General features: G+C 37.4%; 1 protein-coding gene across 12 annotated transcripts in view; it reads left to right on the top strand.

Moving 5' to 3' along the window:
• The window catches only part of Ralyl (RALY RNA binding protein-like), a 791,470-nt gene that overhangs the window by 666,594 nt on the left and 100,275 nt on the right, over positions 1–24,601 (top strand). For 11 of the 12 annotated variants that reach the window (XM_017590724.2, XM_063281532.1, XM_017590727.3 and 8 more), the window contains one exon: positions 19,128–19,175. The exons of the other annotated variant lie outside the window; for it this stretch is intronic. In XM_017590724.2, the coding sequence (XP_017446213.1) occupies positions 19,128–19,175 (48 nt within the window). The remainder of the gene's footprint in view (positions 1–19,127; positions 19,176–24,601) is intronic. 12 annotated transcript variants of the gene reach the window in all.

Below are 24,601 nucleotides of genomic sequence, written 5' to 3'. Positions count from 1 at the left end.
AAGCATCCACCTCTGTATTTGTTGTGCTCTGGCAGAACCTCTCAGCAGACAGCTATATCAGGCTCCTGTCAGCATGTACTTCTTGGCATCAGCAATACTGTCTGAGTTTGGTGGCTGTATGTGGATGGGTTGGATCCCCAGGTGGGGAAGTCTCTGGATAACCTTTCCTTTGGTCTCTGCTCTCAACTTTTTATCCGTATTTCCTTCTGTTGATATTTCTGACACCCATTCTAAGAAGGACTGAAGCATCTGCATTTTAATTGTCCTTTGTCTTGAGTTTCATGTGGTCTGTGGATTGTATCTTGAGCAAGTCAAGTTTTTGAGCTAATATCGATGAATCATAAGTACACACCATGTTTGATTTTTTTATGATTGGTTTAACCCACTAAGGAAGATATTTTCTAGTTCTATCAATTTGCCTATGAATTTCATGAAGTCTTTGTTTCTAACAGCTGAGTAGTATTCCATAGTGTAAATGTACCACATTGTCTGTATCCATTCCTCTGTTGAGGGATATCTGGTTTCATTCCAGCTTCTGGTTATTGTACATAAGACTGCTATGAACATAGTAGAGCATGTGTCCTTGTTATATGTTGGAGCACCATTTGGATATATGCCCAGTAGTGGTATAGCTGGGTCCTCAGGTAGCACAATATCCAATTTTCTGAGGAACCTCCAGACTGGTTTCCAGAGTGGTTATTTCAGCTTGCAATCCCACCAACAATGGAGGAGTGTTCCTCATTCTCCAAATCTTCACCAGTATCTCTTGTCACCTGAGTTTTGATCTTAGTCATTCTGACCGGTTTGAGGTGGAATCTCAGGGTTGTTTTGATTTCTATTTCCTGGATGACTAAGGATGTTGAACATTTCTTTCCATGCTTCTCAGCCATTCGATATTCCTCAGCTGAGAATCTTTGTTTAGCTTCGTACTCCATTTAATAAGGTTATTTGATTCTCTGCAGTCTAACTTCTTGAGTTCTTTGTATATATTAGATCTTAGCCCTCTATGGGATGTAGGAATGGTAAAGATCTTTTCCCAATCTGTTGATGCTGTTTTGTCCTAATGAGAGTGTCCTTTGCCTTATAGAAGCTTTGCAGTTTTATGAGGTCGCATTTGTTGATTCTTGATGTTAGACCATAAGCCATTGGAGTTCTACTAAGGATATTTTTCCCATTGCCCATGTGTTTGGGCTCTTCCCCATTTTTCTTCTATTTGTTTGAGTATATCTGGTTTTATGTGGAGGTCCTTGATCCACTTGGATTTGAGCTTTGTTTAGGGAATAAGAATGGACTGATTTGCATTCTTCTACATGCTGATCTCAAGTTGAACCAGCACCATTTATTGAGAATTCTATCTTTTCTCTACTGCATGGTTTTAGCTCCTTTGTTAAAGATCAAGTGACTGTAGCTGTGTAAGTTCATTTCTGGATCTTAATTTCTATTCCACTGATCTACCTGCCTGTCTCTGTATGAATACCATGTAGTTTTTAACCACTATTATTCTGTAATACAACTTGACGTCAGGGTTCTTTTATTGTTAAGGATAATTTTCCCTTTCTTTGGTTTTGTGTTATTCCAAATGAATTTATAAATTGCTCTTTCTAACTCTATGAAGAATTGAGTTGGAATTTTGATGGGGATTTCACTGAATCCGTAGGTTGGTTTTGGCAAAATGGCCAATTTTGCTATATTAATCTTTCCAATACATGAGCATGGGAGATCCTTCTATCTTCTGAGATCTTCTTCAATTTCATTCTTCAGAGACTTGAAGTTATTGTCATACAGATCTTTCACTTGCTTGGTTAAAGTCACATTGAGATATTTATATTATTTGCAACTATCTTGTAGGGTGTCATTTCCCTAATTTCTCTTTCAACCTGTTTATCTTTGATTAAAGGAAGGCTACTGATTTGTGTGAGTTAATTTTATATCTGACCACTTTGCTGAAGTTGTTTATCAAGTTTAAGAGTTCTCTGGTGGAATTTTTGGGGTCATGTAAGTATACTATCATGTCACCTGCAAATAGTCATATTTTGAATTCTTCCTTTCCAATTTGTATCCTGTAGACCTCCTTTTGTTGTCTAATTGCTTTGGTTAGGACTTCAAGTACTATATTGAGTTCGTGGAGAGAGAGTGGCAAGATTGTCTAATCCCTGTTTTTAGTAGGATTGCTTCAAGTTTCTCTCCATTTAGTTTTATGTTGGCTACTGGTTTGCTGTATATTGCTTTTACTATGATTAGCTATGGGACTTGAATTCCTGATTTGCCAAGACTTTTAACATGAAGGAGTGTTGAATTTTGTCAAATGCTTTCTCAGCATCTAAGGATATGGTTATGTATTTGTTCTTCTTTGAGTTTGTTTATATAGTGGATTACATTGATGGATTTCAATATATGGAACCATCCCTATAGCCCTGGAATGAAGCCTACTTGATTATTATGGATGATCACTTGGGTGTGGTCTTGGATTCAGTTTGCAAAAGTATTTTTGCATCAATATTCATAAAGAAAATTGGTTTGAACTCCTTTTTCTTTGTTGGGTCTTTGTGTGGCTTAGGTATAAGCATAATTGTGGCTTCATAAAAGGAATTGGATAGTGTTCCTTTGGTTTCTATTTTGTCAAATAGTTTGGACCATATTAGGTTTTCAGCACTAAACCCATCTGGACCTGGGCTTTTTGGGTAGGAAGACTTGTAATAACTGCTTCTATTTCTTTAGGAGTTAATAATACTGTTTAGATAGTTTATCTGATCCTGATTTAACTTTAGCACCTGGTTTATGTCTAGAAAATTATCCATTTCCTCCAGATTTTCCAGTTTTGATGAATATAGGCTTTTGTAGTAGGATCCGATGATTTTTTTGAATTTACTCAAATTCTGTTGTTATGTCTTTTTTTTTAATTTCTTATTTTGTTAATTTGGACACACTCTCTGTGCGCTCTGGTTAGACTGGCTAAGGGTTTATCTATCTTTTTGATTTTCTCAAAGAACCAACTCTTGGTTTTGTTGATTCTTCATACAGTTCTTTTTGTTTTAACTTGGTTGATTGCAGCCCTGAATTTAATTATTACCTGTGATCTACTCCTCTTGGGTGTATTTGCTTCTTTTTGTTCTATAGTTTTTAGGTGTGTAGTCAAGTTGTTAATGTATGCTCTCTACAGTTTTTTTTCAGAGGCATTCAGAGCTATGAGTTTTCCTCTTAGCACTGCTTTCATTGTGTCCCCTAAGTTTGGGTATGTTTTGCCTTCATTTTCGTTAAATTCTAAAAAGTCTTAAATTTCTTCATTTCCTCCTAGACCAACTTATTGTTGAGTAGAGCGTTGCTCAACTTCCATATGTGTGTGGGCTTTCTCTTGTTATTATTTTTATTGAAGATAAGCCTTCATCCGTGGTGTTCTGATAGGATACATGGGATTATTTCAATATTCTTGTACCTGTCGAGGCCTGTTTTGTGACCAATTATATGGTCAACTTTGGAGAAGGTACCATAAATGCTGAGAAGGTATATTCTTTCGTTTTAGGATACAATGTTCTAGAATATCTGTTAATATTCTTTGGTTCATAACTTCTGTTAGTTTCACTGTGTCTCTGTTTAGTTTCTGTTTCCATGATCTATTCATTGCTGAGAGTGGGGTGTTGAAATCTTCCACTATTATTGCATGAGGTGCAATATGTGCTTTGAGCTTTAGTAAGTTTTTTTTTTTTTTTGTTTTTGTTTTTTTTTTAATGAATGGAGATCCCTTGCCTTTGGAGCATAGATATTCAGGATTGAATGTTCATCTTGGTAGATTTTTCTTTTCATGAATATGAAGTGTCCTTCTTTATCTTTTTTGATAACTTTTGGTTGAAAGTTGATTTTAATCGATATTTCAATGGCTACTCCAGTTTCTTTTTTCAGGCCATTTACTCAGAAAACTGTTTTCCAGCCTTTTACTCTAAGGAATTGTCTGTCTTTGTCACTGAAATTTGTTTTCTGTATGCAGCAAAATGCTGGATTCTCTTTATGTATCCAGTCTGTTAGTCTATGTCTTTTTATTGGGGAATAGATTTTATTGATGTTGACAGATATTAGGGATCAATGATTGTTGTTTCTTGTTATTTTTGTTGTTAAAGGTAGAATTATGTTTTTGTGGCTATCTTCTTTTTGGTGAGTTGAAATTAGATTACTTTCTTGCTTTTTCTGGAGTGTAGTTTCCCTCCTTGTGCTGGAATTTTCTATTATTATTTGTAGGACTTGGTTTGTGGAAAGATATTGTGCAAATTGGGTTTTGTTGTGGAATATCTTGGTTTCTCCATCTATGATAATTAAGATTTTTTGCTGGATATAGTAGTCTGGGCTGACATTTGTATTCTCTTAGGTTCTATATGACATCTATCCAGGACCTGGCTTTCATAGTCTCTGGTGAGGAGTCTGGTGTAATTCTGATAGGTCTGCCTTTATATGTTATTTGACCTTTTTCCCTTACTGCGTTTAATATTCTTTCTTTGTTTTGTGCATTTGGTGTTTTGACTATTATGTGACAGGAGGAATTTCTTTTCTGGTCCAATCTATTTGGAGTTCTGTAGGCTTCTTGTATGTTTATGGGCATCTCTTTCTTCAGGTTAGGGATGTTTTCTTCTATAATTTTGTTGAAGATATTTACTGGCCCTTTAATTAGGGAATCTTTGGTCTCTCCTCTACCTATTATTCTTATGTTTGACCTCATAATGTCCTGGATTTCCTGGATGTTTTGGGTTAGGAGCATTTTGTGTTTTACCTTTATTTAGATGGTTTTGCCAATGTTTTCCATGGTATCTTCTGACCCTGAGATTCTCTCTTCTTCCTCTTATATTCTGTTGGTGATGCTTGCATCTATGACTACTGATCTCTTTTCTAGGTTTTCTATCTCCTGTGTTGTCTTCCTTTCTGTTTTCTTTATTGTCTCTATTTCCATTTTTTTTTATTCTGGATGGCATTTTTCAATTGCTTCACCTGTTTGGTTATGTTTTCCTGTAATTCTTAAAGGAATTTTTATGTTTCCTCTTTAAGGGCTTCTACCTGTTTACCCGTTGTTCTGTATTCCTTTAAGGGAGTTAGTTATTTATGTCCTCCTTAAAGTCCTCTAACATCAACATGAGTTGTGACCTTAAATCGAAATCTTACATTTCCAGTGTGTTGGAGTATCTAGTTCAGGCTGTGGTGGGGGAACTGGGTTCTGATGATACCAAGTGGCCTTGGTTTCTGTTGCTTAGATTCTTGCTCTTGCCTCTTGCCATCTGCTTATCTGTGATGTTAGCTGGTCTTGCTGCCTCTGACGTTGGCTTGACCTCCTGTAAGCCTGTGTGCCAGCTGTCCTGGAGATTGGCTTCCTCCATCGGGATCTGGGTACAGAGAGCTGTGTCACAGAGTCAGGTCTGAGCACAGGGGGAAACCAGAAGGATCCTGTCTCAGACTGTTCCTCGGTTCCTGTGATTGAGACTCCAGGAGGGCCCTCTTAGGCCAAAAATGTGAGTGGAAGTGATAGTCTCACCTGAGCTCTCAGGATTGTCAGCACTTCTGAGAGTCCAGCTCTCTCCCCATGCGATATGGGTACAGAGAAATTTTATCAGCTCTGGCCACAGGTGGAAACTAATGCTAATAATTACAATGCTTATTATTGCCTTGACTGTAATGTAATCCCTCAGTTTTGTAAAATAAAAGCTTTAATACGTTCGTATCATCCTTTAGTGTACATAAAATTACTATATGCTTATACAACATTATCTTAAAAATTTTTTGAGTCTCATAAAATAAAATTTACTTTGATTAATGGGATTAATACAGAATTTTAAAAATCCTATCTGAAATAACTTTAAACATATTTTTGAAACTTTAATATGAATCTGTATTTTGACAACAATTAGTATGTATTAAAATGTTAATCATCTAGAAATAGTAATCCAGGATTTGGTTTCTATTATTATTATTATGATTATTATTATTATTAATTTTATTCATTCACATTTTTAATGATATCCCCCTTCCAGGTTACTCCTCCACAGATTCTACATCCCATCCTCTTCTCCCCACTACCCTTTTCCTTTCTGAGCGTGCTCCTCCAACTCACCCACCCATGCCACATTGTTCTAGTATCTCCCTCCACTGAGCATCAAGCCTCCCTCCTCTCCCATTGATGTCAGATAAAACCATCCTCTGCTACATAAGTATCTGGAGTCCTTGCTCCCTCCATGTATACTATTTGGTTGGTGGTTTAGTCCCTAAGAGCTCTGGGTGGTCCAGTTAGTTGATATTGTTCTATCAGCATCTGACCAAAGAGATGCAGATACTCACAGTCAACATCCACCTGAGCCCAGGGACCCCAATGGAAGAGCTAGAGGAAGGACTGAAGGAGCTGAAGGGGTTTGCAACCTCATTAGAACAATAACAGCAGGATTTAGATTCTTGTGCCAATGCAAATGTGAACATTCATCTTATTGGCACACAAATTAAATTTAATAAACAGTAAAATGAGATTCATATTAAAGAATTGATTTAAAATATTTTCGTGATTTGCTATCACATATTTCATGTATAAATCTATTTTATGTACCCATATTCCCAAGCCATAAAAAATTTGCAGAATAAAAAAGGGTTGTAAGGAGAAAACAAAAATAAGAAGCCTTGCTAGAGAAGCTTGCCAGCTTATTTCTCCTGCTACTTGTGGAATCTAAAAAGATTAATCCCATAACAATATAACATGTTAATTTTGACTGACAGAGGGTATGGAGTATGGATGATAAGGACAAAGAGTAGCTTCATTTAGGAGATGTCTTAATTGATAATTTTATTTCAAAGTCTTCCCATGGAAGTCTCCCATGTTCTTAAGAAAACTGTTCCTCAGGTGTAAAGTGGGAGAGTTTTGCATTTCAACTCAGAGGAGTAAGGCAGATTGACCGATGAAGTTCTCAAGCTTAAAACCTCCATGAAAACCAAGGGTCAGGGATCTGGAGTCCAGAGGAAACTGACTGAAGTTTTCTAAAGCTAAGAGGAAGTTGAGGTAATTTTGATACAACCAGATCAGAATTCAGTGCCCAAGTGTCTCATTCAATTCCTGATGGCATGTTATTTATCAAATTCTAAAGAATCTCACTGCATCTTTTATGCATAGTGAAGACTAAAAGAGACTGTGTGCATAAAAGTACAAAAATATCAATTTAAATTAGAATATTTCCCTCTCCAGGTCATTGACTTACAAACACACTCAATGCAAATTTCTTAAAATGATATGCTTGGTTTGGCTTATATATTTTATTTTATTTTATTGTGAAAATCTCATTGTTGTTATCTAAATACAAGTCTATTGCATATATAATTGGCTTCTACTAACATAGTCTTAAAACTCATCAAACACAGACACCCACGATAACTGAGCATGTAGTCTAATTTTTTTATTATTTTATTTATTTATTAACTTTATATCACAGCCAACCCTCTGTCTTTGTCTTCTTCTCCCAGTACAACATTCACATATCACTTATCCCTCCCCTTCTCAGAAAAGTTGAAACCCAGCAAGGGCACAAAATCACCCTGGCACAGTGTGGGATGATGTCACAGGTGAGGCAGGTAAAAGATAGAAGGAGGCCTGTCATTGGACAAGAAGGAAGGATGGGCTGGAGAAAAGTTTGAAGGAAGAGGAGGAGACTGGAACAGAAAGGAGGAAGAGACAGGAGGGACAAGGAGAGAGTTGGTGGAGACAATATGGCAGCTGACGTTAAGATTCTACTCTGTACCTCTATAGGTTGTTATAAATGTTTTTAAGGGATGGATGTGTACAGGGCTTTGTATGTTTATGTGGGCAATTATATTATCAATTGGATGAAAGGTAATTGTGTTGTGTGTTCTTTCATGTGTAGATTTAAGGGTGAGAGTGTGTGCAGAGGCTAGTCTGGGCTGCCATGGAGTTGAGATGTGTGTTTCTGGCATGGAAACCTGCCTTGGGAACTACATAGGTAGAGAGATTGCTGCCAGGCTCAGGGAGAGGCCTTCAGCAGTGTGATATGGGATGGAGCAAAGCAGGTGAGGTGCTTTGCTAACTGAGACTTAAGACATCTAGCAGATATCTTGGGGCACTGTGGTGCCAGACCTAGTGGGGTCAAAAGATACTTTTTTTATTTTTTATATTTTTACAACAACAGCACAGCAAGTCACAGAAGAACTAAAGGCATCCTCTTCCACTGAGGACACAAAAGATAGCCCAACTAAGGAAAAGGGATCCAAAGGCACGCAACAGAGTCAGAGAAAGCCCCACTTCAATTGTTAGGGGATGTACATGAGGACCAATCTCCACATCTGTTACATAGGCATTGTGGGATACATTTAATTCAATCCAGGTCTTCCACCCCACCTGTAATAATTCAATTCACAAATAATAGATACATGCAACCTTTATAATAAGCACTAGTGCTGAGCAGATATCTACCACCTATGATATTCTATGCTATAAAAATCTACTTTCCTATTGATAACCCCACGTTATTACTTATTATGTTCCATCTGGGCTATTCTTAAGAGATTTTTTTCCAGAGCTGGGGACGGAACCCAGGGCCTTGTGCTTGCTAGGCAAGCGCTCTACCACTGAGCTAAATCACCAACCCCCCCATCTGGGCTATTCTTAACACAATAGTCCAGGCCTCAGGGCTATGATTTTAGCACTACTGCCCAGTGTTGTCTTCTCCTCTTTCTCACTCTCATGGCTTCCCAAACCCCAGCCTAGGAACTCCAAACCTGGCCTATGTGCCTTCTGCCCACTTATTGGCTGTCAGCTTCTTTATTTACCAATCAAGGATAACTTCGGGGAAGATTCACATGGCATCATTTGAGTACATGAGGCAACCACACCTTGAGGAACCAGTATTTTGCATTAGAATACAAGCAACATTACAGCAGTCCACTACATATATGTGTTGGGGGGCCTAGGTTCAGCCCATGCATGCATGCATGCTCTTTGGTTGGTGATTCAGTCTCTGTGAGCCTCATGGATCTAAGACTTTGTAGGTGTTCTTACGGTGGCCTCAACCTCTCCTGTTCCCTCAGTCTTTCCCCTCGTGCTTCCTTAAGACTCCCCAAGCTCCGCTTGTTGTTTGGCTGTGGGTCTCTGCTTCTATTTACAACAGCTGCTGGCTGAAGCCTCTTAGAAGACAGTTATGCTAAACTCCTGTCTGCAAACATAGCATAATATTATCGTTAAGTGTCAGGGCTTGGCTCTCTCCCATGGGATGGGTTTGAAGACGGGCCATTCATTGGTTGGCCATTCCCGCAATCTCTGATCCATATTTGTCCTTTTACAGAGGAGATATTTAGGGTTGAAGCTTTAGGGCATGGCTCTGTTTCCCCTTCCTCCACAGGAAGTACTGCCTAGCTACAGGAAGTAGCCATTTCAGACTCTATATCCCACACTACTAGAAGTGTCAGCTACTGTCACCCCCACAGACTACTGGGAGCCTCCCCTGTCCTATTCTCCAGCTTGTTCCAGAGATGCCTACCAACAATTTCTCTTCTCACTGCCAGCCTTCTCACAACCCCCTCTCTCCACATTGGATCCCCACCCCTACTCCCACCCAGTTCCCTCCCTTCATCCACTTTTGATGTCTATTTTATTTCCTGTTGTAAGTGTAATTCAAGCATTCTCCTTTGGATGTTCTTTGTTGCTTGCATTTGGCGGGGGACGGGGTCTGTGAATTATAGCATGGTAATTCTGTACTTTAAGGCTAATATCCACTACCAGTCTTTTGATATCTGTCTTTTGGGGTCTGGATTACCTCACCCAGGTTGATATTGTTTAGTTCTATCCACTTGCCTGCAAATTTCATGATGTCCTTGTTTGTAATAGCTGATGGGGTATTCCATTGGTAAAGGCATATTTTCTTTATCCATTCAAAGTTGAGAATGATCTATGTTGTTTCCAGTTTCTGGCTGTTACAAATAAAGCTGCCATGATCATAGTTGAGCAAGTGTCCTTGTGGTATGAATTTGTTCTTGTGGTATGAATCTGAGAGAGATAAGCGGATCTTGAGGGAGAACTTTTGAAAATTTCAATTTCAAATTGATTTCCAAAGTGTTTGTAAAAGTTAGAACTCCCACCAACAGTGGAGGAATGTTCCCCTTTCTCCACATCCTTGCCAGCATGTGCTGACACTTGAGTTTTTGATCTGAGTCATACTGATAGGTGAGAGATGGAATATCAGAATCATTTTGATTTGTGTCTCTCTGATAACTAAGGGTTTGAACATTTCTTTAAGTTCTTCCTAGTCATTAGAGATTCCTCTGTTGAGAATTTTTCTGTTTCTGTTTGGGTCGTTGGTATCTAATTCTAGGGTTCTTTATATATTTTGGACCTTACCCCTCTATAAGATGTAGGGTTGATGAGTTCATAGCTCAATCTGTAGGCTGCTGCTTTACCCTATTGACAATATCCTTTACCTTACAGAAACTTTTTAGTTTTATGAAGTCCCATTTATTAGCTGTTGATCTTAGAGCCTGAGCTGTTGGTGTTCTGTTCAGGAAGTTGTCTCCTGTACCAGTGGATTCAAAGCTATTCCGCACTGTCTCTTCTATTAGATAGTGTTTCTGGCTTCAATGTTGAGGTCTTTGATCCTCTTGCACCTGATTTTTTGCAAGTTGATAAATCTGGATCTATTTGCATTCTTGTACATGCAAACATCAAGTTAGATCATTACCACTTCATTTGTTCAAGATGTTTTCTTTTTTCATTGTATGGATATGGCTTATTTGTCAAAAAAAAAAAACAAGTATTCATAGATTTGTGGATTTGTTACCGGGTCTTTGATTGGATTCCATTCATATTCATCAACCTGTCTGTTTTAACACCATACCATGCAGTTTTGTCACTATAATTCTGTACAGCTTGAAATCAGGGATTGGTGATAATTCCAGAAGTTCTTTTATTGTACAAGATTGTTTCTCCTATCTGTGTTTATTGTTTTTCCATTTGAAGTTTATAACTGCAAGTAGACTAGTTTTACATTTTGCAGTCCAATTTAAGACTTTACAATTAAAATTCAGGCAAGTGTCCCAACCTTCCTCATTAACCATGAACACTTGTTATCTAATGGAAGAACGTTATGTAGTGTTTCATTAGGAATTTCCCACTATTAATGCCTCAGAACTTGGTATTAGTCAATAGGTTGTCTTGAAAATCCCTCAGCTGAACATAGTCATGTCTATGCAAGCAATATAAACTACAACATTTATCACTCTACTTCAATAATCTGTACTTACAAACTAATGTGTAGTTTTGTTTGTTTTGTTTTACTTTGCTTTTTACTCTTTAGGTAAATAATTGCATTGTTGTTCTGTGCTTGCTGAGATAGATATGGCATTTCTGTAACAAAAAATCAGGAGTATGAAGTCATCTAATCAGATATTTCTATGAAGAGGTGTACTTTAACTTACCAGACCGAGTTCTCTGCACCCAAATCCCGTGGGAGGGAGAGCTAAACCTTCAGAGAGGCAGACCAGCCTGGGAAACCAGAAGAGACTGCTCCCTGCACACACATCTCGGACGCCAGAGGAAAAAGCCAAAGACCATCTGGAACCCTGGTGCACTGAAGCTCCCGGAAGGGGCGGCACAGGTCTTCCTGGTTGCTGCCGCTGCAGAGAGCCCCTGGGCAGCACCCCACGAGCGAACCTGAGCCTCGGGACCACAGGTAAGACCAAATTTTCTGCTGCAAGAAAGCTGCCTGGTGAACTCAAGACACAGGCCCACAGGAACAGCTGAAGACCTGTAGAGAGGAAAAACTACACGCCGGAAAGCAGAACACACTGTCCCCATAACTGACTGAAAGAGAGGAAAACAGGTCTACAGCACTCCTGACACACAGGCTTATAGGTCAGTCTAGCCACTGTCAGAAATAGCAGAACAAAGTAACACTAGAGATAATCTGATGGCGAGAGGCAAGCGCAGGAACCCAAGCAACAGAAACCAAGACTGCATGCCATCATCGGAGCCCAATTCTCCCGCCAAAACAAATATGGAATATCCAAACACACCAGAAAAGCAAGATCTAGTTTCAAAATCATATTTGATCATGATGCTGGAGGACTTCAAGAAAGACATGAACACACTTAGGGAAACACAGGAAATCATTAATAAACAAGTAGAAGCCTACAGAGAGGAATGGCAAAAATCCCTGAAAGAATTCCAGGAAAACACAATCAAACAGATGAAGGAATTAAAAACGGAAATAGAAGCAATCAAGAAAGAACACATGGAAACAACCCTGGATATAGAAAACCAAAAGAAGAGACAAGGAGCTGTAGATACAAGCTTCACCAACAGAATACAAGAGATGGAAGAGAGAATCTCAGGAGCAGAAGATTCCATAGAAATCATTGACTCAACTGTCAAAGATAATGTAAAGCGGAAAAAGCTACTGGTCCAAAACATACAGGAAATCCAGGACTCAATGAGAAGATCAAACCTAAGGATAATAGGTATAGAAGAGAGTGAAGACTCCCAGCTCAAAGGACCAGTAAATATCTTCAACAAAATCATAGAAGAAAACTTCCCTAACCTAAAAAAAGAGATACCCATAGGCATACAAGAAGCCTACAGAACTCCAAATAGATTGGACCAGAAAAGAAACACCTCCCGTCACATAATTGTCAAAACACCAAACGCACAAAATAAAGAAAGAATATTAAAAGCAATAAGGGAAAAAGGTCAAGTAACATATAAAGGGAGACCTATCAGAATCACACCAGACTTCTCGCCAGAAACTATGAAGGCCAGAAGATCCTGGACTGATGTCATACAGACCCTAAGAGAACACAAATGCCAGCCCAGGTTACTGTATCCAGCAAAACTCTCAATTAACATTGATGGAGAAACCAAGATATTCCATGACAAAACCAAATTTACACAATATCTTTCTACAAATCCAGCACTACAAAGGATAATAAATGGTAAAGCCCAACATAAGGAGGCAAGCTATACCCTAGAAGAAGCAAGAAACTAATCGTCTTGGCAACAAAACAAAGAGAATGAAAGCACACAAACATAACCTCACATCCAAATATGAATATAAAGGGAAACAATAATCACTATTCCTTAATATCTCTCAATATCAATGGCCTCAACTCCCCAATAAAAAGACATAGATTAACAAACTGGATACGCAACGAGGACCCTGCATTCTGCTGCCTACAGGAAACACACCTCAGAGACAAAGACAGACACTACCTCAGAGTGAAAGGCTGGAAAACAACTTTCCAAGCAAATGGTCAGAAGAAGCAAGCTGGAGTAGCCATTCTAATATCAAATAAAATCAATTTCCAACTAAAAGTCATCAAAAAAGATAAGGAAGGACACTTCATATTCATCAAAGGAAAAATCCACCAAGATGAACTCTCAATCCTAAATATCTATGCCCCAAATACAAGGGCACCTACATACATAAAAGAAACCTTACTAAAGCTCAAAACACACATTGCACCTCACACAATAATAGTGGGAGATTTCAACACCCCACTCTCATCAATGGACAGATCATGGAAACAGAAATTAAACAGTGATGTCGACAGACTAAGAGAAGTCATGAGCCAAATGGACTTAACGGATATTTATAGAACATTCTATCCTAAAGCAAAAGGATATACCTTCTTCTCAGCTCCTCATGGTACTTTCTCCAAAATTGACCATATAATTGGTCAAAAAACGGGCCTCAACAGGTACAGAAAGATAGAAATAATCCCATGCGTGCTTTCGGACCACCACGGCCTAAAACTGGTCTTCAATAACAATAAGGGAAGAATGCCCACATATACGTGGAAATTGAACAATGCTCTACTCAATGATAACCTGGTCAAGGAAGAAATAAAGAAAGAAATTAAAAACTTTTTAGAATTTAATGAAAATGAAGATACAACATACTCAAACTTATGGGACACAATGAAAGCTGTGCTAAGAGGAAATCTCATAGCGCTGAGTGCCTGCAGAAAGAAACAGGAAAGAGCATATGTCAGCAGCTTGACAGCACACCTAAAAGCTCTAGAACAAAAAGAAGCAAATACACCCAGGAGGAGTAGAAGGCAGGAAATAATCAAACTCAGAGCTGAAATCAACCAAGTAGAAACAAAAAGGACCATAGAAAGAATCAACAGGACCAAAAGTTGGTTCTTTGAGAAAATCAACAAGATAGATAAACCCTTAGCCAGACTAACGAGAGGACACAGAGAGTGCGTCCAAATTAACAAAATCAGAAATGAAAAGGGAGACATAACTACAGATTCAGAGGAAATTCAAAAAATCATCAGATCTTACTATAAAAACCTATATTCAACAAAATTTGAAAATCTTCAGGAAATGGACAATTTCCTAGACAGATATCAGGTATCAAAGTTAAATCAGGAACAGATAAACCAGTTAAACAACCCCATAACTCCTAAGGAAATAGAAGCAGTCATTAAAGGTCTCCCAACCAAAAAGAGCCCAGGTCCAGATGGGTTTAGTGCAGAATTCTATCAAACCTTCATAGAAGACCTCATACCAATATTATCCAAACTATTCCACAAAATTGAAACAGATGGAGCCCTACCGAATTCCTTCTACGAATCTACAATTACTCTTATACCTAAACCACACAAAGACACAACAAAGAAAGAGAACTTCAGACCAATTTCCCTTATGAATATCGACGCAAAAATACTCAATAAAATTCTGGCAAACCGAATTCAAGAGCACATCAAAACAATCATCCACCATGATCAAGTAGGCTTCATCCCAGGCATGCAGGGATGGTTTAATATACGGAAAACCATCAACGTGATCCATTATATAAACAAACTGAAAGAACAGAACCACATGATCATTTCATTAGATGCTGAGAAAGCATTTGACAAAATTCAACACCCCTTCATGATAAAAGTCCTGGAAAGAATAGGAATTCAAGGCCCATACCTAAACATAGTAAAAGCCATATACAGCAAACCAGTTGCTAACATTAAACTAAATGGAGAGAAACTTGAAGCAATCCCACTAAAATCAGGGACTAGACAAGGCTGCCCACTCTCTCCCTACTTATTCAATATAGTTCTTGAAGTTCTAGCCAGAGCAATCAGACAACAAAAGGAGATCAAAGGGATACAGATCGGAAAAGAAGAGGTCAAAATATCACTATTTGCAGATGATATGATAGTATATTTAAGTGATCCCAAAAGTTCCACCAGAGAACTACTAAAGCTGATAAACAACTTCAGCAAAGTGGCTGGGTATAAAATTAACTCAAATAAATCAGTTGCCTTCCTCTATACAAAAGAGAAACAAGCCGAGAAAGAAATTAGGGAAACGACACCCTTCATAATAGACCCAAATAATATAAAGTACCTCGGTGTGACTTTAACCAAGCAAGTAAAAGATCTGTACAATAAGAACTTCAAGACACTGAAGAAAGAAATTGAAGAAGACCTCAGAAGATGGAAAGATCTCCCATGCTCATGGATTGGCAGGATTAATATAGTAAAAATGGCCATTTTACCAAAAGCAATCTACAGATTCAATGCAATCCCCATCAAAATACCAATCCAATTCTTCAAAGAGTTAGACAGAACAATTTGCAAATTCATCTGGAATAACAAAAAACCCAGGATAGCTAAAGCTATCCTCAACAATAAAAGGACTTCAGGGGGAATCACTATCCCTGAACTCAAGCAGTATTACAGAGCAATAGTGATAAAAACTGCATGGTATTGGTACAGAGACAGACAGATAGACCAATGGAATAGAATTGAAGACCCAGAAATGAACCCACACACCTATGGTCACTTGATTTTTGACAAAGGAGCCAAAACCATCCAATGGAAAAAAGATAGCATTTTCAGCAAATGGTGCTGGTTCAACTGGAGGGCAACATGTAGAAGAATGCAGATCGATCCATGCTTATCACCCTGTACAAAGCTTAAGTCCAAGTGGATCAAGGACCTCCACATCAAACCAGACACACTCAAACTAATAGAAGAAAAACTAGGGAAGCATCTGGAACACATGGGCACTGGAAAAAATTTCCTGAACAAAACACCAATGGCTTATGCTCTAAGATCAAGAATCGACAAATGGGATCTCATAAAACTGCAAAGCTTCTGTAAGGCAAAGGACACTGTGGTTAGGACAAAACGGCAACCAACAGATTGGGAAAAGATCTTTACCAACCCTACAACAGATAGAGGCCTTATATCCAAAATATACAAAGAACTCAAGAAGTTAGACCGCAGGGAAACAAATAACCCGATTAAAAAATGGGGTTCAGAGCTAAACAAAGAATTCACAGCTGAGGAATGCCGAATGGCTGAGAAACACCTAAAGAAATGTTCAACATCTTTAGTCATAAGGGAAATGCAAATCAAAACAACCCTGAGATTTCACCTCACACCAGTGCGATTGGCTAAGATCAAAAACTCAGGTGACAGCAGATGCTGGCGAGGTTGTGGAGAAAGAGGAACACTCCTCCATTGTTGGTGGGATTGCAGACTGGTAAAACCATTCTGGAAATCAGTCTGGAGGTTCCTCAGAAAATTGGACATTGAACTGCCTGATGATCCAGCTATACCTCTCTTGGGCATATACCCAAAAGATGCCTCAACATATAAAAGAGACACGTGCTCCACTATGTTCATCGCAGCCTTATTTATAATAGCCAGAAAATGGAAAGAACCCAGATGCCCTTCAACAGATGAATGGATACAGAAAATGTGGTACATCTACACAATGGAATACTACTCAGCTATCAAAAACAACGAGTTTATGAAATTCGTAGGCAAATGGTTGGAACTGGAAAATATCATCCTGAGTGAACTAACCCAATCACAGAAAGACATACATGGTATGCACTCATTGATAAGTGGCTATTAGCCCAAATGCTTGAATTACCCTAGATCCCTAGAACAAACGAAACTCAAGACGGATGATCAAAATGTGAATGCTTCACTCCTTCTTTAAATGAGGAAAAAGAATACCCTTGGCAGGGAAGGGAGAGGCAAAGATTAAAACAGAGACTGAAGGAACACCCATTCAGAGCCTGTCCCACATTTGGCCCATACATATACAGCCACCCAATTAGACAAGATGGATGAAGCAAAGAAGTGCAGACCGACAGGAGCCGGATGTAGATCGCTCCTGAGAGACACAGCCAGAATACAGCAAATACAGAGGCGAATGCCAGCAGCAAACCACTGAACTGAGAATAGGTCCCCTATTGAAGGAATCAGAGAAAGAACTGGAAGAGCTTGAAGGGGCTCGAGACCCCAAAAGTACAACAATGCCAAGCAACCAGAGCTTCCAGGGACTAAGCCACTACCTAAAGACTATACATGGACTGACCCTGGACTCTGACCCCATAGGTAGCAATGAATATCCTAGTAAGAGCACCAGTGGAAGGGGAAGCCCTTGGTCCTGCTAAGACTGAACCCCCAGTGAACTAGTCTATGGGGGGAGGGCGGCAATGGTGGGAGGGTTGGGAGGGGAACACCCATAAGGAAGGGGAGGGGGGAGGGGGATGTTTGCCCGGAAACCGGGAAAGGGAATAACACTCGAAATGTATATAAGAAATACTCAAGTTAATAAAAAAAAAAAAAAAAATGAAAAAAAAAAAAAAAAAAAACTTACCAGACCTTCAACTCTCACCCCCTGTGTTGCATTATGCAGCACTGAAGATAGATCTGATTCTCATAGACTGGATATTCCACATTGAGCTTTCCCTTCTATATACAGGAAGTCTGGGGAGGCATACATACACTTTTTTCTTAAAACCTAGAACGATAATACTACTTTAGTAAAGTTCTCAGTTTTCCTGATTTGAGAGTCGTTACAAACTAAATGACTGTAATATTGATTTGGAAATGTAAAATTACCTCTCAGTCATAAAGAAGCTCTGACAAAATTTACACTTTGAATTATGATTTGACTCAGGAATTTGCCTTTTATGAATACACCCAATGAAAGCAAATATAGTGATATTCTACACAAGATATAAAAGCACCATTATTTACCATAAATTTATTTACCAAATTAAAAATTTGGTAAATTATTGCAAAATTATTTACCAAAATTAGAAAATATAACTCAAATCTTTACCAGTAAATGAATAAAGAAACAGAAATAGTGTGAATATGTAAAGCTCAGACTTAGATAAAAATGTAATTCTGATATCTATACCATAATAGATTAGATAAGTTATAAAGTATGATAGGAGAAATAAATCAAACAAAAAGGAAAGCTATATTTATGTAATTATATGACACCCATCTGTGATTCACAATTTGCAAGATACCTAAAATCATCAGCTTTATAGATAGATGTTGGAATAGAGGTGATTATGACAGAAGGAAGTGGGAAATGGCATCTATCTGGTACTATAAGGAAGCTCATGGGATATGTAGTGAAGTCCTTTATACAATGTTATGAAACCATTTAATGCTACTGAACTCTATACATGACATGATTAAAATTATATGCTGAATGGCACATTCAAATTATAGTAAAATTACTAAAATGAAAATTTACATGGTCTGTGTGTTTTAGCACAATAAAAATTTAAATTAACAAACCCAATAAAAAATACTGCTTTACATTAAAAATATTTCACAAACTATAGAATTAAGGTGTATTATGGTTGGGAGTATTAAAAAGGGTAAAAGTGGCTAGAGATGTGGATTCAGTCTTAGTCTCAAATCATCCACCTGCAACTTAGTAGTGATAAAAATTCAGCCAACTACATGAGTCTTTTATACATTAGTTACATTACACATCAGAATAGTTTTGATGACTAAAAGTAAAATGCCTCTAAAGTGCCTCACAGAAAAACATTATCCAAATTGGTGTAGGCAGCTTTCATTGTATATTCTTCAGTGACTTGGCCATTATGACTTTATGATTGAAATGCACGCATTGGTTCCATTTACATACTCTAAACTGCCAATCTGTAATGATAGTCTGATATAGTATATTAAATTAATCATTATTTTAGAATGCTCTTTATAAATTAAAACATTAAAATATGTTGGTATGAAGTAAAATTGATTTCTTGTTGAAAATCAAACATTAATATTAAGATGAGCATGACACAAACCCACACTAACTATTTTTTTTCATTCCTTAGTGGTTATGTATTTGACTACGATTACTACAGAGATGATTTCTACAATCGGTATGTGAATTTTTCAACCTTGTTTTCTGGAATCTGTATTATGTTCTCTTTTATGCATTTCATTTATTAAAGCTTTAGTTAATTTAAAGGCTTGCAATAATATGTTATGACTATAAATTTAAAATCCGAAGTTTCTACAACTGTCACATAGATATATTTTGTTAGTTTTGTTATATATAGTCACATGCAGTAGATCTTGGATTTGGAATTGAACAGTAGAGTTAACAAAGCCTAAGCTTTTCTTGATAATATTAAAATAACATTTTAAATATTTAGTTGTTTTCAAGGCCAATTGTTGACTTAGAATTTTCAAAACTGAGAGTTCTTATGACTCCAAAAGAAAGAAATAAAAAAGAAAGGAAGAAGGGAAGGGAGGGAGGGAGGGAGGGAGGGAGGGAGGGAGGGAGGAAGGAAGGAAGGAAGGAAGGAAGGAAGGAAGGAAGGAAGGCAGGCAGGCAGGCAGGCAGGCCACAATACCTAAAATTCATGTCTTCGTGATACATAGAATTGATTAGAAACAACAGCTTAGCAGAACTGTACAATTCGTTTTGAGTCTCTGCACTAAAAGTCGAGGGACAAATGATAATTATTGATCATGCTTTGCTTGAAAGCAACATTATTGAGAATTTGTTTAATGTCTTTATATGCAATTTATCAAAACTGTCACACAGAATACAGACTTGTGTCCTTTCAAGAGGTGACATGGGATCTGGAGCAAGCATCTGTCTTGTGCTCTGTGAGTTTCCATGGTCCTTTATAAGTATTTATTAGACTTAGGCCCTTGTAGTTATATACTGTCTCTCTTCAAGTTCTTTCAAAATGTAGTCCTGTGGTAGCATCACTTTCTCTCCAGAGCTTTATTCCTTTCCTCACTTCAGATACATTTTCCTTATAGATAGCAGTAATAACTGTTTCATTCATTTTACTGGGTCCAGATCTAGATTCTTTCAACGGGCATGCTAACACACCTTTTTCACAGCTGTGTCTTTAATATGCTCATTGCCCTTTTGTTCAAATTTACTTTCAAGGTGAAGATTCTAAAGATATTGTTGTCAACAACTCTTTTTTAATTATTTGTCTTTGTTAAATGCTACTTGTGTTAAATGTTAAATGCCACAAGCAAAGGACACATTACAATGACCTGATTGAGACCTCTGTGTAAAGAGTCTAGTTAGCAGTTACTGTCTTCTTCAGGCTGTGAGAGATGTGATGGGATTACCTTTTCATTTTGATAATATAATCTGTGCTTTGGGGTGTTAATGTCAGCTTACAGGTATTGCTATCAGAAATATAATTTGTATTTTTAGGAAACTGTTTTACCCACATTGTTTAAGTAGTTAACTCACAAGAACTGAAATCAGCTATAGGTGACAATTGGTATTAAACAAATGCATGGATACATAAATAAGGTAAATATTTTCTACAAACTTTAATTATAAGTAGTGTTAAAACAAGGGAGTGCAAGGAATTACATAAAAATACAGAGAAAGATTTTCAACAGGTCATAATGGACAAAGGGTCCCAGTAATCCTTTGACAGTTTCCTACTTACTTCTGAATAATATTTCAGTTTTACAAGAAAGCCATTGGGTCCTTTTTGTGTGCTGCTCCATCTCTTCAGACGTTTGACTACCTCCTTCCCTTAACTTCATGCCTTAGAGTGCAGTGCGAATACTATACCCAGGTTGAATTGAGTTTGCTGAACCCTCTTAGGCCCAGAAGGCTCCCTCCCATACTTAATTATATTGATACAGTTCCCTCTGCAATGTGAGGTCCAATCACACTTGCCTCACTTTACCACAGAGAACTAGAATGATGTTAACATTTCATTGGCTAATAATAGATACTTACGTTGTGCAGTTAGTTAATAGTTAGTTAATCTCATTTAAGACATAGGAAACTTTTGTTATTACAGTCAGAGGTATACTGATAGCTTGATTGTGCATTCTAATCCAACAACAGACTGCATGGCTATGCACAGGGAAGGAATAGCTCCTACTTGAATGTGGGATTAATGTACCCCAAAGCGTGTATAGAGAGCCAGATAAAAGGACACACTTCACAGAGGTGGATAAAGCCTCCTGAAAATAAAAGGTAGTCTTAAAGAAAAGTCTCCCTCCAACTGTTTTATAATTTAAACAACACATTAGATCTTATTCAAAAGTTTAGTAGTTTATAATAATTGCTCTGAAAGCAATGCTAACATCTGGCAGCCTTAAAAATAATTTCATATCATACTAAGAAGAGATGACCTGCAGTTAGTCTTCACAATTTTTTGAAAACCTTAACTTCTGGTAGTTTCAAAATCATTTTCTACTGGAAACTTTTGAGGATGCAAAACATTGTTTTAATTACTCCAGATAAATTTTCAATTAATATATTTTACCTAATAACATATCAAAGTGACATTGTGTTAGGCACTTATTGTAGAATTAACAAATTTTCATTTAAATAAATTTTGTTCTATAAGGTAGGAAACACAAGTTTTGATACTAAATCTTACTTTCAGAAATCAAATATGCAATTGTCTCAGTTTAAAAGATAAGACAGGATACAGGGCTTCATATGCTGGTTTAGTAGGTAAATGTGGCTTCTCTGCAAACTGGGCAGTATCTGTTTAATCACCAGGATCCACAGAAAGGAAGGAGAGAACTGACTAATAAGTTGTCCTCTGATATGGGTGCATGCACAAACACACAGACACAAACTGAAAAGGTAAATAATTAGTTTGCTTAACTAGTTAATGAAGGATATATTCTCTTTGTTTACAAAAATACTTATTTAAACCAAAAGCTGAAAATAGACTTAATGAATTAATAAAGGATATATTCTGTTCTGTTTATAAAAATAGGTATTAAAACAAAAGCTGAAAAATAGACCTTACATTGGAAAGACCAAGGATCTTAAACAGGCAAAGTATTATAGAGTCTAAAGCTCTCTGAGGACCCTCTGCTATACAAAAAAAGGCTAATTACAGCCAATTTTCAATGTTCTTTATTTGTCTTATATGCAATCTGTTTGACTTCCATGTGTGCAATAGATCATTATGATTATGTTACTAACAGATTATCTGAACAGTGTGTGCTCTCATTAGTTTCTCTTTCTTTTTTTAAAACACTTGGCTAAGGAAGACGTAAGCATCTGTAACAAGAAGCTTAGTTCCCTATAAGTATAGACTCTCACAAAGAGAAATTAACCAAGAAAGACTGGACAAGATAAATGGACCTGGATGCATGACAGCAGTTAAACACAGTTATTCTGCCTAAGATACACACAGCTTGTTTTTATGTGGAGCTTTTTAAAAATACCTTGTACAATACTGCAAACTGGGCTATGTTATTTAATACTGCAAAACATGCTGTTTGTTGCATGATTATTTTTTAACTCATAGAGTTATGTAATAACTGGCTATGTTTGTAGTACTGATTCAATGCCAAATATTAGTGTTAATTAACAATATTAATGATGGTAAGTGTGTATTATACTGACTTTTATGCAGCAATGTCTACATTTCTGTATCATAAGATAGTCACTTAACATGTCTTTCATAATAGACCATTGTCATGCCTTTGAGTGGCATTTCGGTTATAGCTCACAACTCCTGCAGAGTGATAGTGAACATTGTGTTTATTTCCATGATGCTTTGTTTAAGGGGAAACAAAACAAGAAATGACACCAGTTAGGTTTAGCAGAGATAATTGCATTAAAAATACCTTGCTAAGTAAGAATTGATACTTTGAAAGGAGAAACCAAAAGCATGATGTAATTAGTGACTGCAAGAAATAGGGCACTTGCTGATATTAAAATTCATTGTAGAAACTGGGACTTGCTGAGTAGAAATTATGAGTAGAGCTTCAGGCAGTGCCCTATACCTCTATGGAACTTGAACTCAGACCTCTGAGGAGGGGGCACACTGGTATGGATATCTCGGAGAGAGTGCGAAGAAGCAAGTTATGCAAGTCCTTCCATCTAGATTCTGCTATTGGGATAAGTTGTGATTGCCAGGGTAAAATAACAAAGCTGTAGTAATCATAATAATGAGCAGCCTAATATGTCCATTTACATCTTCTGTTCTCATTCTAAAGTACTGACTAAACCGGATATCTGGAGTGTGCAGAAACATGGTCCTGGGCATCCCAACCCTACCTGTACCTGAAGGAAGGTCTCCAGAAGCAATAGCTTCATAAGTGACACTGTGATGTTCATATTCCCATCCTATTGCTGCATGTTTAGGGATCTGAATGTAATTCACTGATTCATTTCCTTATGCTGTTTTGTCTTTTAATTATCCTGCGTATTACATTATAGAAGCAATGTTTTAGCGTTCAGTGGGATTTTCTTTCCAAAAAGTGGTATAGCTGAAGGTAGGCAACTGCATATTAGGAGAGCCAGTGACAGACATCAATACGCTTCCCAGTAAAGCAAAAAAAAAAATTTGCTTCTAGTATACTTAGTACTCCCAGATACTACTGTCTTTGATTCCTAAGCAATCGGCAGTTTAATCCAACACAACTTTAGTGCCACCAGAAAAAGCACCAAGTACCTTATAAATGCCAGTGAAGAATAAAGTTCAGTTAGAGAATAAGAAATGTCATGGGTGTTTCATGATACAGGATAATCCATACTATTATAGTGGCTCAAAATGGGCAATGTTCAATTTTGGAACATTCTGACCTTGTATTAATGAACTAAAGAAAAGTTACTACAGTTTTAGCATGAAAATAGTCATGGTTAAGTAATTTCTGACCATTAATCATAGAATACCACACATATTCATTATACTAGAAAATGTGTTAATAAGAAATAATGTCTGTCTCAGGTACAAATTTAAATTATCAATTGCTAGAATGGTCAAATGATAGGCCCAAGCTGGCAGCCTAGTCATCTGCTGAGATGACTTTCCAAACCTCTCTCTGTCTCTCTCTGTCTCTGTCTCTCTCTGTCTCTCTCTATCTCTGTTTTGTGTGTGTGTGTGTGTGTGTGTGTGTGTGTGTGTGTGTGTGTGTGTTCTGTTAGCTCTAGACAGCTTTTTCTTGCTATTCTAAAATCTCTGTGGTTGAGACAGCTCTCTCTGCTAGTGAAAATTGTAAAAGTTACCTGGATAGCTCATGGGTTTCAGAACAAAGTCAGAAAAGGTGCTATAAAATAACTATCGGATCTTCCAACTACGTCAGAAATTCTGTTAGGAAAAAAAAATTGAATAACATTTTTTGCTCTCCAGAGATCACCAGACAGCTCAGGTCTTTCTAGAGAAAATTCTAAAGAATTATTATCGCTTTCTGCTAGCTCATCTCATGCAGACCAAAAGTCCAGTTTTTTATTTACATAACAATTCAGCTATGTATTCCAGGTTCACTTTGGATTATCCTATGAATCAGCATTTTATAATCCCAGCCCCTTAATTCTTAGGAGACTATAAGCATACCT

Source organism: Rattus norvegicus, chromosome 2 (assembly GCF_036323735.1).
Source record: "Rattus norvegicus strain BN/NHsdMcwi chromosome 2, GRCr8, whole genome shotgun sequence".
NCBI lineage: Eukaryota > Metazoa > Chordata > Mammalia > Rodentia > Muridae > Rattus > Rattus norvegicus.
This window is presented reverse-complemented; position numbering and strand designations above follow the sequence as displayed.